The sequence below is a fragment of the Brassica napus genome, chromosome A4 (assembly GCF_020379485.1).
Source record: "Brassica napus cultivar Da-Ae chromosome A4, Da-Ae, whole genome shotgun sequence".
NCBI classification, from domain to species: Eukaryota; Viridiplantae; Streptophyta; class Magnoliopsida; order Brassicales; family Brassicaceae; genus Brassica; species Brassica napus.
Window position 1 is genome coordinate 6,309,825 of NC_063437.1, and position 22,411 is coordinate 6,332,235.

The following is a 22,411-nucleotide window of genomic DNA, read 5'->3' on the forward strand; positions in this document are numbered from 1 at the left end:
ATTTTAATTACATAATTTTACATGAGCTTCTTCATCCTTCCCGGTTATTTTCTCTTTATTTATAACTACAATATAAAGTTATAAATTATATATTATAAATTAATAATTTATTTACCCTTAAAGTCTAACTATTAAAATATAACATAATTCAATATAGATATATGATTCTATTAATAAATTAGCAGTTACAAATTTGAAATTTCTAGAAATATCAAAAGTTGTATGTTAGTTAATTATTTTCTAAATGATATTTATTTTTAATTCTTTTTAGATGAGAATATTTTGGCTGAGGTGGATAGTCTCAAAAGCCTTGAATTTAGTCCCTTTTATATAGTAGGATTATTTTTGGTTTACATGACTAATAATTAATCGACCTAACAATAAATTTTACTCATATATATTTACTTAATATATAATTACAAGTTATTTTCTTTCCTGATGAGAATCTTTAAATTCATCCACCTCCAAAAATTACCAAAAATAGTGCGATGACACCCAAGAAAAAAAAGAATCAAAACTACCTATCAAGATAGCTTGATTTATTTAGTCTTCCAGTACAATAACATGTACAGAATTTAACTAATATGTATATTTTTAAATAATAAAAATTATATTAAATATTTACTCTAACTATTTACATTATTTTCAAATTATCATCCCGTCCGTAGGGCGGGCCGGCCCTAATATATATATAAACAGATGTTTGCTTCACTCATGTGCGTTCACATATGATACCAGCTAGATAAGTCAGTTCATATCATTGTGACACCTATCCACCATTCAATCCACGTTATTTTAATTTAACATTGGTTGCTTTGTGTTTTGTTAATGGGCTTTTCCGAAAATTAGATTAAAAATACTGATACAGATAGTTACCGAGTTTTTGGGCCGAAATCCAGATAAAGAAGAAGTCCATATCGATGTTATCTTCTTCCTGCTTGATAATTTTAGGCTTCATCTGCTATACCTCTGCGTCTATCTACCAACAATGGCTGTTCTGAGATAGTCGATGGGTCAGTAACCTTCCCATGGGAGTCTGCTCATGAAGTTTTAGACTCAATGCTTCACCTACCTCCAAAACGTTACAAGTCATATTAATTCGAGATAATTAACCCAGACTTAACTCTTACGCTCCACTATGACTACGATCTCAAATTCAATGAATCTGTCCATCTTAGTCGGTGATTCTCACCTATAAAAAGATTAATATTCATCCATTTATCACCATCACCAAATTTCCTAAAATTGAGAGAAATCTTACTTTCCGTATTTGAGAGCAGCGACCGGCGGTTTGAAATGAAAGATGCAGCCATAGACTCTGGGTATCTATGGCCTCGCAACAAGTCGTCCATGCATGCCCTGCAATGATTCAACCGTCTTTATGGCTGGGTTTTCGTCTGCGTTGCCACGTTCGTCGTTCTTATCTCAATTCAGCGGATGAGTTTCGAACCAGAGGTTAGATCATCAGTGAAGAGACTGAAACGATTTCCAACGACTGCGGGGAAACTGTCAATATAGAGGATTTGAAGGTGGATTTCAGGCAACTTTGTTTCTTGAGGCAGAAATCGCCATTGCAGTTGGAGCAAAGATTCATGGTAGTGGAGCTGCCGAGGAAACCGCAGTTGTTAGAACAGAGACGGTGTGGCCTTCAGGCGTCTGAGATCGATGCTCTTCCGCCATATATTTTGAGAGAAAGTTCGAGGCGTTAAAAAAAATTAGATAAATAAAATTGATTTGAAGAGATGAAGAATCTGCAGAATCTAACAGAAATAACATGCACGAACCGGGAACTGGTCACCGAGAGAAACACAACAAAAGGAAAACAGAATATCTAACCTATACTAAAAGGGGAATATGGTGAATGGGGAGGATATCCACGTCCTCACAAAAAATCAACCAATCAAAATTCTCTTTTTTAACATGTCATTTCTTCTTAAGTCGACAATGAAAAATGATGAGCTTCTTATGAACTTGCTCATTCTATTTCTTTACAGCCCAGATCAAGTCCACTTCTGCAACTTCCATCGTCTCTGTCGCATCCCATCTACTTCGTCTTCTCCGTTACAGCTATCCATCCTATCAATCATTTGTGTTCTTTACTCCTCTCTTTATGGATTCTTTTCACCTCCCTTTCTTTCTCCTCATGAATAAATGGCTAAACAGTTTCGTAATTTCGTCTAAACTTACTTCCAAGCAATCCCGAAAGCCTACTTTGAAGAGCCTGAAGCTATGGCGATGAACAGGTACGCCCCTTCTTTCTAATCGGGCTTTTTCCTTTTCGCTTCGTCGACATCCTCTACCTGAAATAACACATGGACAGGGCAGTGTCGTACAAGGTTTCGTTATCAATGAAAACAACCCCTTATCAGCATCGCTCACAACTCTGTGCCGTCCTAGATTGAATGGAACTGCTTTTCCATTGATTCGAAGCGATTCAGGTTTAAGCCCTCAAGGGAAACTGTGACGTGAAGGCGATCTGTACGGTAAGTTGTATCTTCAATGATCCGAACTATAGAATCAGGATATTGTATCGCATTTCCAAGATAGTGCAACCTCACCTCAGTCTCTGAAACGATAGTTATTGGTTCTGCAGATGTAGCCGGCCATCTCAGGCTAATTGATGGCCAACATTTCCCTATACTTCAGACCTTTAAGCTTAAAGAGTAAGAAAATTATATTTCCCCTTTTAATGAACTTATCATTGACTGTGTGGATTGTGCGTTCAAGTTTAATCCTAGCAACGATTTGTCATATGCAGAGTACCTTTTATAAATTATCAAGTGCATCCTATGGTAAATTATCTACCCTTTCTTCAATACCCATAATTAAATGATACAACTTTTAGCTAACTACCTATCATGTTTTAGGTTAGCAGAGAACCAAAGCAATGGTGCATTAATCAGTTCAACAGAGGTGACCAAGGTGGAGACTTTTACTGGCGATATCTTGGCTTGACTGTGTGAAGGAAATGTCTCAGGTACTAAAACTTTGTTATATAGAAAAAAATATGAGCACTTGCAAACTAAGCTTATACTTGCAGTTTAAGAAAACATATTGCATATTTTGAATTTGCATTGGTACAAATGATGATGGTGTTATATGGCTTGCAACAGCTGCCAGTCTAAACTGTATAAAGGGCCAACCTCATTAGTCTGCCCAAAAATGCAACAACCAAAAACGCCATCAGGGTAGCCAAGTAAAGTATCACAGACTCCTGCTTATCTGCTTATTTACCCAACGCAGGTATCTAGAGGAACTGTCCGTTCACCGACAATGGCGACAAGGCTAATCTTTGATGTTGTGTTTCATGTACTCTTCAGTCTCTTTGTTATGTAGCTAAGTGCATGTCTTCTTCTCTTTATATGTTTTTTCTTTCAGGAAGTTAATAGAGAAATCAGATGAATGGTCCCTAAAGGTATTGTTTTTGTTGTTGTTGTTATTGCAGTTGCAGTTGCTTTGTCGATGACAAAGAAGAAAAGAAAGGGAGCAGAAGGAGAGTATTGTTAATGATATCAGAGAGTGTTGAAAAATATAACTTTGTCCATCTTTCTCTTTAGAAGACATGAAAAATATCAAATTTGAGGAGTTTAGACACAACGGAAGGTCGGATTCTTTGTTTTGTTCTGTAATTATGAATAGCTGGGTGTTGCTTGAATGTAAGTGAGATTAATATACGTCACATTTGGTCTCTGATTTGAATTTTGGTTCCTATTGGTTCAGGGTTTTTCCTTGGCTAGAACAAATTGATGCAGTTTGCTCTTGGTCCTTCTGCTTGAGATGAAATCCATCATGCCATCTTTAAACTTTCCAAGGTTGTGTACTCAGCTTCTTACAATAGTTGTTTTATATTACTTGGTCTTTTCTCGCCAGTTGCATTTTTACATATGTTTTGGAATTTTATTTCAGCTTCTTCATGGTGATGATGAACTGCTTATTACAGATATGCCAAAGGAAGAGGTTGAAAGGTATCATCTCTCTCTTGAAGATCATTTTTCCATCTTGCTTTGGTGAAAACAACAATGAAAGGCTTAAACTGTATCCATCCATCTCTCCTAGCTTTACTGTATCTTTGTTGTAACTGTTTCTAAATGGTTATCACTGCAGCTTATTTGACTCTTATGAAGATTCTGACTTTACAAGGACTGAAAGTACTGCAGTAGTAACGGTTTCTGACTAAATATATTGCCAGCTTGATAAACAAACAAGCTTGACTGTGTTAATCTTCATTACTGATCAACACTGTTTTGTTACAAATACAATTGATTGACCAAGTTGAACTGAAGGGAGGTCTTCTAGAAAAGTTCACATATGAGCTGGAACTGTTTCTAAGGAAGAAAGGTGTGTCTGTTCGGCTCAACAAAGGGTGTATCTTGCCACTTTTAGTTTCCCTCTTCCTCATTCACAAAGTTAATTTTTTTTTTTCTTGATTCATTATGTAGGTTCAACCTGATGTTGATCATGTTACAGTCAGTTGGATCCCAGCCAATAATCTGTTTGCAATAATGGTTAGCATTATTGATCAAGACCTTGCTCAGAAAAATGTGTACCAAAATCAAGGTGTTTCCTTTCCGGATTCGTACTGAACTGAACATGAATCTATGCAGAGAAAGCTTGAAGCCTAACAAAATGTAAGCTTTTTTCTTTCTCAGATAATCAATAAGTGGCAAGAAATAATGATTGCTGGATCGATTTTTACAGGAGGATAAGTTGAACAATCTGGGGAATTAACAGTCAAAATGCCAGAGATTTTGAGAGACCGTAAGGCTTATGCACTCAAGAAGGCACGCAAGGCTTAGCTGCTCAAGTTAGGCAAAATCACAGACCCTCCTGCTCTCTATCAAGCTTGGTTTTTCTCTTTTTTTTTAAAAAAAGCAACCGCTGGTTCAGTTTTCCATGTTCACCTTATTTGATCAGCAAAATAAAATTTCAACTTATATCACCCTGTATTTGTAGAAAGATGTTTTAAAATTATGGTTATGACCCGATTAAAAATAAAAACTGGTTAAACAAATAAGATACACTGCAATCTTATAAATTCATCTACGCCTACTCCGATTACTAAAATTCTCGGTACATAACCTACCTTGGTGAACGTGTTGGCTATTATTCCATGCAGCTGTTGACTTAGACATTGTCGGCTAGCTTGGAAGCACCCACTGATATAAGGAGAAGCTGATTAAAGAATAAAACTGATTAAGTGATATGATTTCTTTAGACCATCTCCCATTGACACCAAATTCTCCAACAAAACATTAAAGTTCACACCATTCCACCAAATTTGATGTAACACTATTCATCACACCAAATCACACCAAATCTTTTAAATGCATATTTTATTATGTTTTATTTTATAATATAGTTTAATTATTATCAAATTTGTAGCTAACCATAAATATCTTATTTTATTTTTAATTATTTTAACACATTTTTTAATTTTTATTTTTAGTTGATTTTTCTCAAAATTCAAAAACTAAAATTTTAATTTTTAAAAATAAATCACTAAATAACTATTATCATTTATCACTTACCAATAATAAAAATACAAAAAATAAAAAATGTGATAAAACAATTATTTACCAATTATAAATATTAACAATATAAAAAATTTAAAACTGAAAATATTAAATAATATATTATATTAGTTTTGGTGTAAATTTGGTGTCATTGTTGGAGATGACAAACAAATTAAGACACCAAAATACCAAATTTGGTGTAATTTCAACACCAAATTTGGTGTCATTGTTGGAGATGCCTATAGAAATAGTATTTGATGAAAGCCGATGTCCTTTCTTCTGTATCGTACTAATAAATAAGATTAAATGCTGACATTTCAGGTTTTTTGTCATTAACCAGTAAATGTTAGAGTTCAATATGGTATAGCAAGTGTAGAGAAATTTTAAAACATTATGGTCAAAATATAGATGACAACATACTCAAAGGAAATAAATTATGGAATATATATGTGTTGTATGTTCTCCACTATTCTTACCTTTTATTAACTTAAATGGATTTAGAAATTTCATATGATTATAAATGTCAGGAACTTGCTTGACGAAATTATGTTTACTAATAAATATCTTACTATCATCATTTGAATTGGTTTTGATCTGCATCAATGAAAATATATTTTTGTTAAAACTCTTTTCTGAAGAAAACAGTTTTTTTTTCTTTTTTTTGTAACACGAAGAAAACAGCTCTAACTACAAAACTAATGTATAAACAGAAATTAATCCCAGCATTTGTAAATATCTATCAAATATGTAAATCTATATAAACACTGAGATAGATTAGAGCTTCCGGCCAGTATTCCACTGTGAAGCAAATGATTTTATCTTATCAAATGACAACTGCAACATACTCATACAGGAAGTAGTTTCCAAAAACAAAGATCAACACAAACCGAAGACAAAACCTTTTTTTGGTAAAAAAAAAAAACTTAGACAAAACCTTTTAAAACTAAATTTGACATTAATTTTTAATTTTCTTTACTTCTAAGATCAAATCTGCTAAGACATTTAGCCATCATTTTCTCTCATTAGTATTTAATTTTCAATTCAAAAAATTTCTAATATTATTTTAAGCCAGCAGATGATAATATAGTGAAAATACACAATCTCTACAAAATAATTTGATATTTTTTCCCTAACAATTACATAATATAGTTTGCCAATGATTTGAAAAGAGAAGGTGCAAAACTGTTGTGGATTTCCTAAGATTTAAAGTCTTTTAAACATTATTTGTTAAATCAAGTAGAAGAACTCAAACAATTTATAACCCTAAGAGCATACCAAAATGTTACAATTCTATCATGCTTTTATGAGATGAGAAAGTAAATTATCTTATTTTCTAATGACATTCAGTTTTTGGTCATTTTCCTTTTTGTGATAAAAATTTGAAAATGGTCTATTTAGGAGAATTACCCTAATTTTAAAGGGATCAAATATTTGCATAGAATTTTCTAAAAAAATTATTATCTTATTCTTTTATTGATTTTTATCAAAATTTAAACTGGCATAAGTTTGGGATCGGCAAAATATAATAATTTATAGAGATTATTAATTTATCGAGTATTAATTTATAGATATTTTACTGTATTTTTAATTTTCAACACATTAATTTAATTTCCATTACTACAGAAAGCCACTATACACAACCAAAAACATAAACTCCCCTCCACTTTTACATCTCAATCGATTCACTTCCCATTTCATCTGCATAAAAAAATGAGCAATAAATTTTAAAATACTTAATTTCATATATTCCTTCTTATAATTACTCTAAATCTATTGCAACAACAACCATAAACAGCCACAACTATGGTCATATACAAATTTTAACTTCACACAATATCCGCGTGTAGCGCGGACACGGACTTAGTCTGTAATAAAAGAGAAAAAAAATTTCCTCCGTTTTCTCAGCAAAGAAACAGATATGAAAATAAAAGATGGAAAGTTTATTAAATGTCTTTATTAAAAAGCGAGAAGACAGAGAACAGATGAGAGAAATCGGGAGCGGAGGAAAGATGTTTTAACCGTTGCTTGAGATAAGAAAAATATGAGGCCTTACAAATGGGTCTATATATACAATTTACCGTTATTATTATATCAACCTATAAAAATAATTGTGTGAAATCTATACAATTTATTTTGTTCATAGTTAATTGTAAATAGTTTCTATAAGAGAATCAAATAGTGTTATGTAAAAATACTTATATTTTTCTGTAAACCTATATTATTAGTAAAATTTAAAGAATATTAAAGCTTAAATATTCTGATTATGAGATTGTATAATTATCTAGCTGAATAATTAATTAAGTTTAGTACTTTCTGAAGCAATTAGAAATAAAACAAGTTAAATATATTATACAAAAATAGAAATAAACAAAAAATCAATATATAAATTTTTTTTTTTAAAAAACAAAAGAAACAAGCATAAGAAATGTTAATTTATATTGTAACTACAAAATTACATATAGCAAAGTGATCAATTAAGCCAACTAAACTTATCAAAAATGAAGCCCTAAATGTATGTCTATGATGTGGGGCCTGAGGCAATTGCTTCTTTGAAAACAAAGTAAACACGGCTTTGCTCACCGACAATGGTTTCAAATTTCGACGAATCAAGTCCGTAAAGAATGTATAAGAAGAACAAACCCAGTGCTTCATCAAACGAAAATCCCGGTTGTAGACTCCAATTAATAATGCACACAGTTAACAGATGTAAACCCAATTATTTTGGGAGAAATCATAATTACATTAGGACTCTATTGCATTTTCTCAAAAGGTCACCTAATAGTTAATATGAATGATGTCATTAGTGAAATCTAAAAGAAATATTTATATTGACCAAAAAAATCTTTACAATACATAACATTTTCTACAATTTATGAAGTATTCCAGCGATCTTACAACTCATCTATAAATATCGAAATGAAGCTCATCGCCATTGAGACGACAAACAAAACAACATAGATCAACATGGTCCAAAGACATCCCTTCTCAAAGCTTCAAAGTCTCCTCAAGTAAATTCATGTTGACATAATTGCACGGGTTGCACTTTTCTCTCAAAACATGTATTTGTACCTAATGTAAGCAGAGAGGGTTTATGAAAAAACAAAAGACAAAAAGTGACTATAATCTATTAGGTAGTACTTAATTAACATACTTAAGAACACTTGAGTAACCATAAAAATAAAACGTATGATAATGATTTGCTCTTCAACGTTGAGGACAATAAACATAAAAACAAGAATCATTTGCAATAGATGGATGATATAAATGATCATGCAAGCATATTTCGTAGATTATATGAGAAAAAAATGCAATTACATACGTATTAGCATGTGACACAACTATACTGTAGATTTTTAACCACAATGCAAAACTTTTTTTTTACTTTGTTAATAATTATTTTGATCACCAACCCATTCTGAGAAAATAACAGTATTATACAAATACGATTATGACATTATTCAAACTAATTATATATATATATATAGTGAAAATACATCAACTTAGATGGAGAAGAACAAAAGAAATCAAAAGATAAATGCCTAATACCCTTAAAAGTTATAAATTTAATGGTTCTCAAGCCAAAAAAAAAACTTTAACAAATTTTTTTTAACAAGATTGTTCATTTAAAATTTATTTTACCTATTAAATAAGTGCGGCAATAAATATATTCAGACTTTAATTAAGCTTAAATCGTTTTAGTATGTTTGTACACCACGTGAAATATAGTTTACAATAATAATATAACAAATTTTGAGTAGTAAAAATTTCAAATCTTCTAGACCAAAAATTAGCAAAATAAAAAGCACATTTAATTTTTTAAAATAATTTATATTTTAATAATAAATATAAATATATACATTATATTGAAATAAAGTAAAATAATAGAATTAAAAATAAATATAATAGAAAAATTCCGGGCGTAGCCCGGGCCGATCCTAGTATCTTATATATATATATCTTACAATATTAAAAGGGCAATATGTTCAATGGAAAAGCATGCCAAATAAAATTTTTAAATTAACCAATAAAAAATACTCTTTCATGCTAGGCCAGTTCTTCTTAAACTTAAAATTGCAACTTGAAAATGAAATAAAAATAGGATTCTACGGTTGGGCTCAGTTGCTAAGCCCACTAAGAAGATTTTATTGGCTCATATACGGTCCATGTCACAGTTTATTCAGAAACCCGTAACATCTGATAATCTTCGACCTAATCTTTCCATCTTCTTCGTCTTCTCTGTTTTCCCTACTTGTGATCTCCTTTACTGATCCTTCTCCAATTTTGAATGTTAAGCTTATATATATTTCTTTCCCCAGTTTTCTGAATTTGATTTTGTTATATATGCAGATGAACTCTTGATTTTGGTTGTCCTATACCATTTGGAAACGAAGCTCTCAAGCTTCTCAACAATGGCTGTCATGTACAGAAACTGAAATATCTCTCTAGGTATAATAATCAAAGCCTATTCTATCTACTTTTAATCACTTTGAATTCGCATATGTAATGTGATCTGTTGTTTCATAGGTGTGAAGCTTTATCGATGTATCCAAGAACTTATGATCTTTTTCACGTTGATGGTCTGTTTACAAGCCAAAGGTAATCTCAAAGCTTTTAAAAAACAATGAAACTCATCGATGTTTTGATAATTGCTTAAGTAATGATCTGGATTACGCAGGTGTGAGATGACATATGTAATGCTGGAAATGGATAGGATCTTGCGTCCTAATGGCTATTAGATTATATGTGAATCAAGCTGTTTAAAGATACTATTACATCGGTTGCAAAATGATTGAGATGGAGTTCCATAAGGAAAAGACAGAGTCTAACTCAGAGAATGAGAAGCTCTTGATTTGCTAGAAAAAGTTGTGATATTCATCTAGCGGAACTTCAGAAGTAGTAAAAACGTAGTTTGTGATTACGATAACCTTTTGTTATGAAACCTCTTTACTTTTTATGTATTACTACGATACCATGCGAAGGCTGAAGCTATCATTTTGGCTTTTATAGATTTTAATATTTGATTATAGTAAATTTGATCTCTATCACGTGTTAAATACTCATGGGTATGTTAGCACACTAAGTTGTTGGTTAAGCTTATGTTAGCTCAGGTTAACAGTTGTATATAAACAACTTTACTTTACAGATTAATGTGAAGATTGATATTTTTCATAACAAACTTTTCTCTCCATCTTTGTCACTTTCTTCTTTACTTTAAAGTTCTTGATATGGTATCAGAGCTCAACAATTCTTCATCATGAGCATTTCTTCTTCCGATCATCTTCTCCTTCAGCTAGTGGCGACAATCCTTCGATTCTTTCATCTCGTCACCATCATCGTCTTCTGCATTTTTCTTTCGTACTTTCTTTGACATAATTGTTGCTGAGTTCTTTGATTTCCTCGGAGCAATCATTATTTTCTTCTGGATTCTTACTGCAAATGCTGTGAATTTCATTTTCTGTTTCGCAATCGATGGATCCTCGCTCGAATCAACCTGTCACTGATTGGCAATCTATTTCCAATCGTTCGCCGGTGTCTCCGCTCTTGGACCATGGAGCTGAGTTTCGACGTTCTGTTTGTATGGCTCTCAATGTTCGCAATAAGCTTGGCGCGTGGTTCAATTCGTAAACCTCCTTCTACTGATCGTAACTCATGATCTTTATATCTTGTTGCGACTTGTTTAATTGAATTATGTATCGAAGCAAATAGGCCAGAGCTTATATATGTCTACGGCTGAGAGTATATGGAACAATCTGATGTGTAGGTTTAAGCAAGACGATACACCTAGAGTATATGAGATTGAGCAGAGACTTAGTGTTATACAACAGGGTTATAAAGATGTTAGTGCGTATTACACTGAACTGATTACTTTGTGGAAGGAGTACAAGAACTACATTGAACTTCCTGTTTGTACTTGTGGCCAGTGCGAATGTAATGATTCTTTGTTATGGGAGAAACTGCAGCAATGTAGTCGTGTGACTAAGTTCCTCATGGGACTGAATGAAGTATATGAACAGACGAAAAGTCACATCCTGATGCTTAAGCCTATTCCATCGATTGAAAAAGTTTACAATATGGTTGCCCATGATGAGAGACAACGTCTTGTTCGCCATGTGATCAACTCTGATAGTGTGGTCTTTCAAGCTCCAGACTCTTCTCAATTGTTACAGTTCATGGAGTCTCTGGAGTATGCTGCTGCCTACAATGTTTATAAGCCAAAGTCTAATCGTCATGTATGTACACACTGTGGCAAACAAGGCCATGAGGTTCAGAAATGTTATCGCATTATTGGCTTTCCTCCAGGATATAAGACGACTGGGTCGTATAATTTTCAGAACAAACAGTCTAATAGATCATCTTCTGGTCAATATACTGGACAACAAAAAGCCACTACTAATGCGTTTTCAACAACTTCCGGGGGGCTGTCTCTCACTCTTCTTCGGGGGAAGCTACAACTTTGGATTTCCAGGTGCCTCAGTTGACTTGAGAACAGTTGCAGTCTCTCTTCCAGCAGCTTCATACTCATGTTCAGTCTTCAGAAACGGTAGATTCATGTTGTAAGGCTTCAATCTCAGACAAAGGTGTCATGGCTAGTCAATCATCCTCTGGTAACTCTGTCTCTCTTTCCACCAATCTCCGTTTTGAAAACCACATTTTCACCTCTAACCATCAGCGTCTCTCAACACTTTCCTCCTCTTTATCTCCTTCATCTTGGATCATTGATAGTGGGGCTTCTAGCCATGTGTGTTATGATCTTAGTATGTTCCGAGAAATCTTTCAACATTTGACATAATTGTGTCTTTGCCTAATGGGACAAAAGTACATATTCAGTATAGTGGTACAGTTTATTTGTCTGATTCCCTGATTCTCAAAAATGTTTTTACATGTACCATCTTTTCATTTCAATCTGATTAATCTGAGTACTCTTTTGCATGATAATGATTGTTCAGCTCATAATTGTTTTCTTCAGGCATGTTCTCAAGACTTGATGATTAGGATGTGTGATTTATATCTCTGTTCGGTCAAAATCGGCCACAACGAAATCAAACGTCAGAAAACTTCTAAGGAAACGTTCTGTTTGAAAAAAATAAATAAAATTCAAAAGAATAGATAATTGAACTTCGTAACAATTCCGAAAATGATTCACACGATAAGTCTTCGAGAAAGGCTACTCAAAGCTTCAGACAGCGGATCCTGGAAAGCAAAACACCCATCATTCAACTCGCCAAAGGGGCGAGTTGAACCGGATAAACCGACCAACTCGCCCGTTAAATCAAGCGTGAAGTATAGTGAGTTAGTTTTGCAAAGTCGAGGTGAAGAATGGTGCCACTACGTCTTTCTGGTAAGATAATTGGTCACCGAGGGATGCCTAATGGACTTAACAGAGCCGAGAGGCCAAACTGATATGGGTATTGACAGGAGTGATATGGTTCTTACTGCTTTGACAAAGAGAAGAAGAAGAAATCATCAATCTGAAGTGCTTATCTCTATAGAGCAGAACCTTAGAACACTAGTTAGATCTGATTCTGGGGATGAGACACTATGGAAGGGTAAGAACAATGTGTACATGTCAGAATTTATTACTTGGAATACTTGGAACCACGTCCGCTCTACGACGAGCAAGGTTTCATGGCACAAGTCCCTCTGGTTTAACCAATCAACACCTAAATTTTGATTCTGTACTTTGCTCGCATTATGAAACTGTTTAACAACTGGGGATCGTATGGTGGCCTGGAATATTGGCATAGATGGAAGTTGTGTCCTCTACAATCGGCATTTTGAAACTCGCGACCATCTCTTTTTCTCATGTTCTTACGCTTCTACAGTGTGGAGGAAGCTGGTTCAGAACCTTTATGGACTCCACTTCTCTACAGACTGGTCTACTATTTGGAATTCCTATCCCAGTCTGAGTTAGACCGTGTGTCACTCTTCCTTGCTCGATACGCGTTCCAAGCTGCAATTCACACAGTATGGAGGGAGAGGAATGCTTGAAAGCATGGTGAGGCTCTGTCCTCGCAGGAAGTCAACATCAAGTTCATCGACAAGGCTGTCAGAAACAGAGTTATGTCATTACAAAGGAACCATGCAAGGGCTTTGGGTGGTGCATATCAAACATGGATTGGGGCTGTCCAAATTTGATCCATCTCTGTGAACTTTGAGCTGTTTTCTATTTATGTTTTTCCATTTCTGAAAATACCATAGAAAATATAGCAAGAGCTGTATAAAACTATATTTTATTTTGAATCAAATTTAAAAAAAATTCAAAAAAAAAAACAAAAACCGGCGATGGAAGCTCATATGTATTTTTTTGTGGAAGCTCATATGAATTCTTTTTTTTTTTTGCCTTCCAAGTGCGGGACACATGTTTTTTCTTAAACTCAATCTTATCTTTTGCTGTACTCCCTCTGTTCCTAAATGATCAATGTTTTAGGAAAAAAATTGTTTCAAAAAGATACAATTTTTACATTTTCAATACATTAATTAATGAAAAATTGTACTTTTCAAAAAATACAATTGTGTTTAATAAAATTTCATTGGTTAAAAGTTATTGGGAATAGTTAATTAAGAAAAACAATGTATTGGAAACAATGTTAATATTGGAAATTACAATTTTATATGTTTTCTTAATAAGTGTGAAAAAGTTATTACGCTTCTACTATTGTGGAATTCCTATCCCAGTCTGAGGTAGACCGTGTGTCACTCTTCCTTGCTTGATACGCGTTCCAAGCTGCAATTCACACAGTATGGAGGGAGAGGAATGCTTGAAAGGATGGTGAGGTTCTGTCCTCGGAGGAAGTCAACATTAAGTTCATCGACAAGGCTGTCAGAAACAGAGTTATGTCATTACAAAGGAACCATGCCAGGGCTTTGGGTGGTGCATATCAAACATGGAATGGAGCTGTCCAAATTTGATCCATCTCGGTGAACTTTGAGTTATTTTCTATTTATGTTTTTCCATTTCTGAAAATACCATAGAAAATGTAGCCAGAGCTGTAAAAAACTATATTTTCTTTTGAATCAAATTTAAATCTTTTTTCAAAAAAAAAAGAAAACCGGCGATGGAAGCTCATATGTATTTTTTTGTGGAAGCTCATATGTATTCTTTTTTTTTTTGCATTCCACATGTGGGACACGTGTTTAAAGTTGTTTAGTTCTGAATGTAAAGATGTGGATTCCAAAACAAAACCATTATGTAGATTTTTGCCTATTTTTGGTTTGTGGATAGAAACGGCTACATATTATTTTTTTTTCTAAATCCTCAATCAAAATAAATTATATATAAATCCCAAATTTTAGAACATGATTTAAGGTAGTTTAAAGTGATTTCTATCTCTTTCGCAACAATAATGATATTATTCGAAACAAAACAAAAACATGATAAAATATTATGATTAGACTTCACTTACATCAATAAAAAGATTTAAAAAATGTGACTGGTAACTATCATAGGAACACAACGGATAGGATAAAAATGAGGAGGAATGAAAATAAAAAACTATTCCTCGTGATAAAGTTTTTAAAGAATGTTAAGGAATGTAGTGTTATTATTCTTTTCCTTGGTCACCATTCAAAGCATGTAGCTTAACCGTTCAAAAATTCAATGAGGTTGTAAACTCTTCACTTATCCCTTTATGCCAATTTTTTTTTTTTTTTTTAAAAAGAGGCTCTACGTAGCAAAAAAAGTTGTGGAGCCATTAACAAGAGGAAAATATTCATCGTGATATATTTGGTTTCCATTACTTTTTAAAAAATATATACCATTTATATCCAAAAAACAATGTTAATATTTTCTTTGAATGATATATATATATATATATATATATAGAGAGAGAGATCAGTGGCTCTCGTTCGTCGGTGAACCGAAAGCCATATGTGATGGATTTTTAGTGGCGTAGAAGCCTAAAAAGGGCTTTCAGTATGGATGCAATTTGTTTTTTATTGCTTTATATATTTTGATTAATTTAGAAATCTATATAGTATTTATAAATCTAAGAAAAATTTGCAAAGGTTTTTTCTCGGATTTGAGTCTTTGTATTTTTAACTAAAAAATCCAAACAAATGCATTCAAATCCAATATAAAATCAAACTAGATTTTGACTCGCGCTTCAAAAGCGCGGGTTTTTAAATTGTACATAATTTTTAATATGAATTAGCATTTTAATTTTTTTTCCATTATTATGTTACAAATTCGTATTACATAGAAGAAGATATTTTTAAAAAAATATATATATAATTTATGAATTAGTTTATTTGAGATTTTGTTGTACATTATTATGTAATTCTCTCTTAAATCTAGGTATTTTATCCGAAACCAACCCGAAATCAGGTTTGGTTTGGGTCTAGGTCAAGGAAAAGTACCTATAGTGTATTTCTTTGGACCTGCGGGGCTTTGTTCGAGTACGGGTCCTATCCAAGACTTTATTGGGTAACAAAAGTACCCAAAATATTTTGTCATTAGGTATTTTTTGGATATTGCGAATATGTTTTTGTTTCAGATTTTCGGTTATAGTTTTGAGTTTCGAATAAAATTTCAAAATTTTAAAAAATATATTTTGGGTATGTGGATAAAGTTTAGGTATTTTTGGTTTTTATGGTCATGTTAATTTTTTGGATTTTTTTTGGATATTTGAATATTTTTAGGTAGTTTTGAGTTTTTGAATATTTTTCGTGTTTCTGGCATTTTTCTGGTACTTCGAGTTTTTCGGGTATTCAATACCTGAACGAATAACGATCCAGATCTGTTACGTACCTAAAATTACAGGTATCTGAATTATGGACCCGGATCCATCCAGACCTGAAATAAACGAACCTACCTGAGTCCAAACCAAAAAATATTATATACCTTGTTAGGGCCACATGTATGGACTCGTAAAATACGGACCGGAAAAGAACGATCCGTACTTGATCCAAAAATTCGAATGTCCAAGCCTACCCTCTTACATTATATTTTGTGTGCGCTTTATAAGAGTTACATTTGTTGAATTGGTTAAATTTAAGATTTGTTTAACAGATTTTTGGCTAATTTAATGATATAAAGTTATATGATTTTTAATATTTTTAAATTTATATTAAATAATAAAATTTAAGTTAACGTAATATATATAATTTTTGTAACAGATAGTTTTCTAAAGTACTTTTATCAATTTTGATTTTGTAAATATTTGATGTGTCTAAATATTGTAGGTTTATTAGTGAATTTTTTTTTTTTTGAAAATAGTTTTCATTTTAAGCATATGATTCGTAAAAGCGTTCTGATTTCTGTAAGATTTCATATTAATTCAACGTTTTTGTAACGTTAAGCTGAAAACTCGAAACAAATGTTTTTGGAAAGATCTTTGATTAAAGATTTAATATTTATGAAATTTTTGAGTCAAATGATATATCTTACTTTTGTTTAACAAAAGCGACAGGGAATACATGCAGTTGACATATATTAACTTGATTGCAGCTGATGTTATTGATTTAAAGTATTTTGTTATGTAGTTATGTGTGGATTTAAGTGAAAGATTTGATCAAAATTGTTTCATTTTTATGTTTAATATTTTTTATTAAAATTATCATTTTATAATTATTATATTTGTGGATAAATACGCTAAAGAATAAATAGATAATTCCATAGAAATAGCTATTTGTTAAGTTTTTAGATTATATCAAATCTAAAATTTCCTTAAATTTTGAAATTAAATTTTTTTGAAAGATTTCATTAATAGCCGGTGAGGATTTTCTTCTGATTTTCCTTTTCTGTTTCTCCTTCTTTGTCTTCCTCGGCTCCATCGCATATAACCTGTTTTCAATTGGACTGATAAGAAAATTTTTTGAAACAGAGTGACTCGTGATCTGACAACTCATTACAATAAGACATAATTGCCATGTTCTACCACATGACACTTATTATGTGTTGTAAAAATATGAAGCGGAAACTGCAAGATGATGACGACTCTCATAGTGTTGCAAATATAATCTTCAAAACTCAAATAAACATTCGACCAAAAAAAAATTTCACAGAAGCATGAATATTCCATGATGGTTCATCGAAACATTAAAAATATATACCCTCAGACTCACGTTTAAGACTTTAGTGTATATTAGAGGAATATTGTACGTAGGTAATGTAGAAAATAATAATCATAACACAGTACGTATATCTAAATGGGTGTGTTGACCAATTCTAGTCGAACATAAATTTTGGTTAATATAATAGGATTAAATTATTAATATTTGGTTGTATATAATAGGTTGGACCAAAATAAATAGGTCCAACAACTTTTTTAAGTAGATTTTTTTCAGAATGATTCCTTTTTAATAGTATAGATATATTAGTAAATTCGTACGATTGAATAACACTTGATCTGATATAGAATTTATGAATCATTAAATCATTAACACATGATTTTAATACAGGTTTAAAAATCATAGAACCAATAACGCTAAATTTAGTTAAGATTTTCAAATCCATTAAAATTCAAAAACCAATAATCCCTACTAAGTATTTTGAGAGTGTTTATTATGTAAATTAGGAAAAAATAACTAGGGCACAAAAACTCATTAGAACAACAACGATGTAATCGAGTTAACAAAAATGGATTATATTGATGATGTAACCGGTCTACAAGATTAACAATGAAACAAGAAAGAATAATGAACAAAGAGATCGATGTGTGTAGTGTGAGAACTCGATGTCAAGAGATATTTTTTATGTGTTTGCGATAGTTTATGAACATCCTAATCATTCCGTAACTCCCTCCACCACCTCCAACGTAGAGATGCGACATATCTTTAGCTGTTTACAAGAATTATTATTCTTGTCTTGCCACCGTTTTGTAACATACAGTTTACCTTGTGTCAGTTTGTAGTACACATAGAAATACAGTTACTTTTTCCTTATGCTCTTGTTCGGTGTCGTCGTCTTCCATGTTGTGGCTTTAATCGGCAAGTTTCTTTGGTACCAGTACAACTTTTTCTTATCATTTCAGTTTTTTTTTTCAACTTCCTTATGCTTATTTACTTGTGCAACGCAAATTAGAGTAAATTAGTAGGCTACCAATATACACAACATAACATATAGTTGAAACAAGTCATCATCTTGGCGAGGCATTCTTCAGTATGTTGTAAAGAACAAACCCAAAAAAATAGCTTTACTTTTTGGCTGTAACAATTAGTGGCTAATGTTTTAACCGAGTTGGTTACCAATTGCTAGGTTTTTGAAAAAGACAAGGTCTCGTTTGCAGTTTGATTTGATAGCATCCTCTAATTTATCAACCTGGTCAAAATCAACCTTGAAGGAAACCATCGTGGTACCATCTTTACCAGTATCATAGTCTTCCTTGATGTCTTCAGCCTGGCATGACTGCAGCTGTGACACACACACACGTGTATATATATAGAGAGATCAATCCATGACCACACTGGCAACGCACAATCTCTCAACATGTATAAGAAAAATCAAAAGATTAATTAAGATGGATATCAGAAAGTAACCTGATTGTAAACAACACCTAAAAGATCAAATGTAACCTCGACTCCCATTTGAACCTGCATAAACGAATGGATCTGTTAAAAAAAAACAGGGAGAAACGAAATGTGCATAATTAAGCAAGAACATCATACAACACAATATGGGAAAAAGACTTTAGTTTTACTTTAGACTTGAAAAGACAAGTCGAAGCAGTTTTCAAGCAATCAGAGGTAACACCACCATATGCTCTAACAAGACCTCCAGTGCCGAGTTTGATGCCCCCAAAATACCTAAAACACACACATTACACGAATCGATGACCAAGTTTCTATTAAGATTTAACAAATGGCAAAAACCCACCTAATGACAACAACCATAACTCTGTCTAATCCAGATGAACAAATTGCAGAGAGCATGGGCTTTCCTGCTGTGCCCGATGGCTCACCATCATCACTAGATCGATGTTGATCACCAACCTAGAGAAAATAATAAAATGGAAACTTATAAGCCCATTCAAAAATCCGATTTTGGTAATGTTATTTAATCGAATCACCTTATAAGCCCAGCAGTTGTGCGTAGCGCGAGGATCTCGGACCTGGGAGAGGAACAGTTGTGCCGACTGCTCGCTGGAGATAGGACCGGCGATTGCGATGAATTTGCTCTTCTTAATCTCTTTCTCTAAGGATACGATTTCTTTGATGGTCGTGAAGGCGGTACCAGAGGAATCCGAAGTCATCGAGCTCTTCGTGGATAGCAGATAAGCGGCGGGGATTCGCCGGCGAATTAACACAGCGACGGTGCTTGCAGCAGTTACTGGTAAGCGCACCAACATCTGATTGGTCCCCCTTTTCACGACTTCCTCCGTCCCTATAGCTTCTTTATCTATTCCATTAACCGGGCCCAGTATCAAGCCCATGCGAAATGTTCTAGATTTTCACTCATCTATCTTATTAAAAATGTACAGTTTACTTGATGTTTAATAGGTAGACTAGGTGACCGGTCCGCACCCTGTGCGGACATAAGAACATGACCGGTTCATACCCTGTGTTTCCTCTCGGTCCGCACCTCACGAGAGGGAACACAGTAAGGTCAGTACGAAGAGGCATATATTGTGTGTATGTATAATTGCAATGTTACAAAATATTTTGTGTGTTTACGAAGATACTTTCATTCAAAAAATAGAATAATTAGTGTATAGTTTTAGAAGTAACAGATTTTATATTATCATTAATTAGAATTGTATTGTATATGTATCGTAATTCTTTATTTTAGGTGAATAATATTATTTTTTCATAAATAATAAACAAACATTTATGTAGACATATTAAAAGAAAATATAATAAAAATCAAAATATTATCCATAAATAATATAAATTATGAAGTACATTTTTCGATAAAGAAAGCAAATTCAATTAGAAACCTGCAAAAAATTAAATAAATTTTGTAAGCAATTTGACGGGTTAACATTATTTGATAGATTTATAAATTTCTAAATTTTATTGAACATGAAATAATATTAAATTGACATACCGTCATCGGTCTCCTAACTCATCACAACCCATCTAGCAAATACAAAAAATAAATAATTGTAACAGTTTATATATTTTAAATTTTGTATTTGAAAAAAAAATAGATTAAAATTACGTACCGTGACTACGGAATATTCTGAAAAACTTGTTTGTAGACAACATTCAATGTTTTTGTCTGCGGTTTTCCTTCTTTACCAGTTATTAGGATTTTTAATCTAGATCTCGACTTAACTCTTGAAAGTGCAACATTGCCTTATATTTTGTAAGCATTTTATAAATTATGATAAATTTAATCTTTAAACAACAATAAATAATTTATAAATAATATTAATAAACATTTTTGAATTTTGTAATATTTAAAATAGTTATTATATAATTATATTCGAACACAATTCATCAAGTAGAGTATAAAACTATTATAATTATCTTATATAAAATTTCGTTCATTGTATTTTATAGTTTATAAATATTAAAAGTAATAAATAAAACATTATTAATCTTTCTATAATTTTGAGAATTAGTTTCCATAAATTGTTATTTTGTAATATTCGTTAGATTATATGGCAAGTGATGTTAAATGATTTTAGACTTATCTTAAATTAAAAATTAAATATAATTGACCAATCAAATTATAACAATTTCTTGAAACTTCACCTATGAACCCCAATCTGCGATAGATCAGTCCACGAGATTCACAAAAAAAAAATCTAAATCTCTTACAGGTTGGGTTACTTAAACGTAGATTTGGCTTTTGCTTATTTAATTTTTGAAAAAAAATCTAAATCTCTTACAGGTTGGGTTACTGAAACATGGTTTGGTAAAACTTCACCTATTTTGGCTTATTTGCAATTTAATATGCTAACTTATTTTATGTTATGCCTCTCTCTTTTTGTTTTACCTTTTGCTTATTTAATTTGATAATTACTACTATGATTTGATAATAATAAATAGTAGTAATTCATTAATCATTTTTTTACCAGACGTTAGAATCTCATTCAATCTAGCCTGCATATATAGTCCAATTATAGTGAAATCAATCTTGTTGATTGACTGATACACACACTTCAAAAAATGACTCAAGTCATGGGACAAACCTTGGCAGCTTCCATTTCAATGCTGGCAGTATCAAAACCATCCAACATGGAAGAATCCTTGCTAACCAAAGAAACCCTAAGAAGCAAGAAAGATAAAAAGACATTATTAGTAAACACATGATGACATTGCAAATTAAGCACCAGCAATATAATATTAAGAAGGAAAAACCAGGATTGGCGACAACTGTCCTTCTAGGTCAAGAAGGCCTTTAGCAAAAGCAGTTGCAGACATCTGGTCAATATATGCAAACCAATTCAAACATTTTTTTTCCAACACATATGCTTAATTATCTTTAGTAGTATCAATGTAAAAGGTGTACGTACCTGAACACGTCCTTCGTCAGAGCTGTAAATTTTAAGGTCATGACGGTATGTACTATGGAGAAGAAGCAAACCAGTCCCTTCACCTGAAAAAGCATGTAATTTAAGGTCATTTCATCGGTGAAATACTCCAAAATAAAAGTAACAGATCAGGGGGCCTTACATGGATACAAATTATATCGGAAGAATCTACCAAGCTCTTCTGCCTGCATGCAGATGAAGCAAATATCAATAAGTTAAACAATTTTTCCATATTTGGAAAACATATATATATATAACAATGACAAATTAAATGGTAGAGTATGTAAACACCTGTTTTCTACCAGCGTGAGTTAGAACACCACCGTTTTTAAGAATCATAAGGGCCTCTACAGGTCTTTCTTCTTCGCCTTCACCATCCCACTTCAGCGGCTTCAGTTGAACCTTCCTGTATATCCCTGAGAAATTTCCTCTCTGTGCCATTCCAAAAGGTTCTCTGCTGTGAGAAAATGACCTCATGAA

At 32.5% G+C, this 22,411-nt stretch overlaps 2 protein-coding genes and 1 long non-coding RNA gene across 4 annotated transcripts; 2 read left to right on the plus strand and 1 right to left on the minus strand.

Moving 5' to 3' along the window:
• Window positions 1–232: 232 nt before the first annotated feature.
• Window positions 233–10,544, plus strand: LOC106423355. Its single transcript, XR_007338904.1, has 12 exons — window positions 233–2,483; window positions 2,594–2,663; window positions 2,759–2,792; window positions 2,868–2,977; window positions 3,244–3,603; window positions 3,721–3,812; window positions 3,907–3,965; window positions 4,105–4,338; window positions 4,440–4,628; window positions 4,699–9,959; window positions 10,038–10,109; window positions 10,189–10,544. It is a non-coding gene; the product is annotated as an uncharacterized LOC106423355 (long non-coding RNA).
• Window positions 10,545–10,982: 438 nt separating this feature from the next.
• LOC125608144 lies at window positions 10,983–12,303 on the plus strand. Its single transcript, XM_048778090.1, has 3 exons — window positions 10,983–11,134; window positions 11,275–11,743; window positions 12,004–12,303. Exons 1-3 carry the CDS (start codon window positions 10,983–10,985, stop codon window positions 12,301–12,303), a joined length of 921 nt encoding a protein of 306 aa, XP_048634047.1.
• A 6,227-nt stretch (window positions 12,304–18,530) lies between these two features.
• LOC106423275 (IMPACT family member in pol 5'region) lies at window positions 18,531–19,897 on the minus strand. Of its 2 annotated transcripts, none has more exons than XM_013864061.2 (5): window positions 19,520–19,897; window positions 19,327–19,442; window positions 19,151–19,256; window positions 18,990–19,043; window positions 18,531–18,858 (listed from the first exon to the last, which is right to left on the minus strand). In XM_013864061.2, the coding sequence occupies exons 1-5, from the start codon at window positions 19,880–19,882 to the stop codon at window positions 18,682–18,684; spliced, it is 816 nt and encodes a 271-aa protein (XP_013719515.1). In that variant the 5' UTR covers window positions 19,883–19,897; the 3' UTR covers window positions 18,531–18,681. The 2 variants fall into 2 exon arrangements, with proteins under 2 accessions (XP_013719515.1, XP_013719513.1); XM_013864059.2 differs by having other exon boundaries at window positions 18,531–18,864.
• Window positions 19,898–22,411: the final 2,514 nt, after the last annotated feature.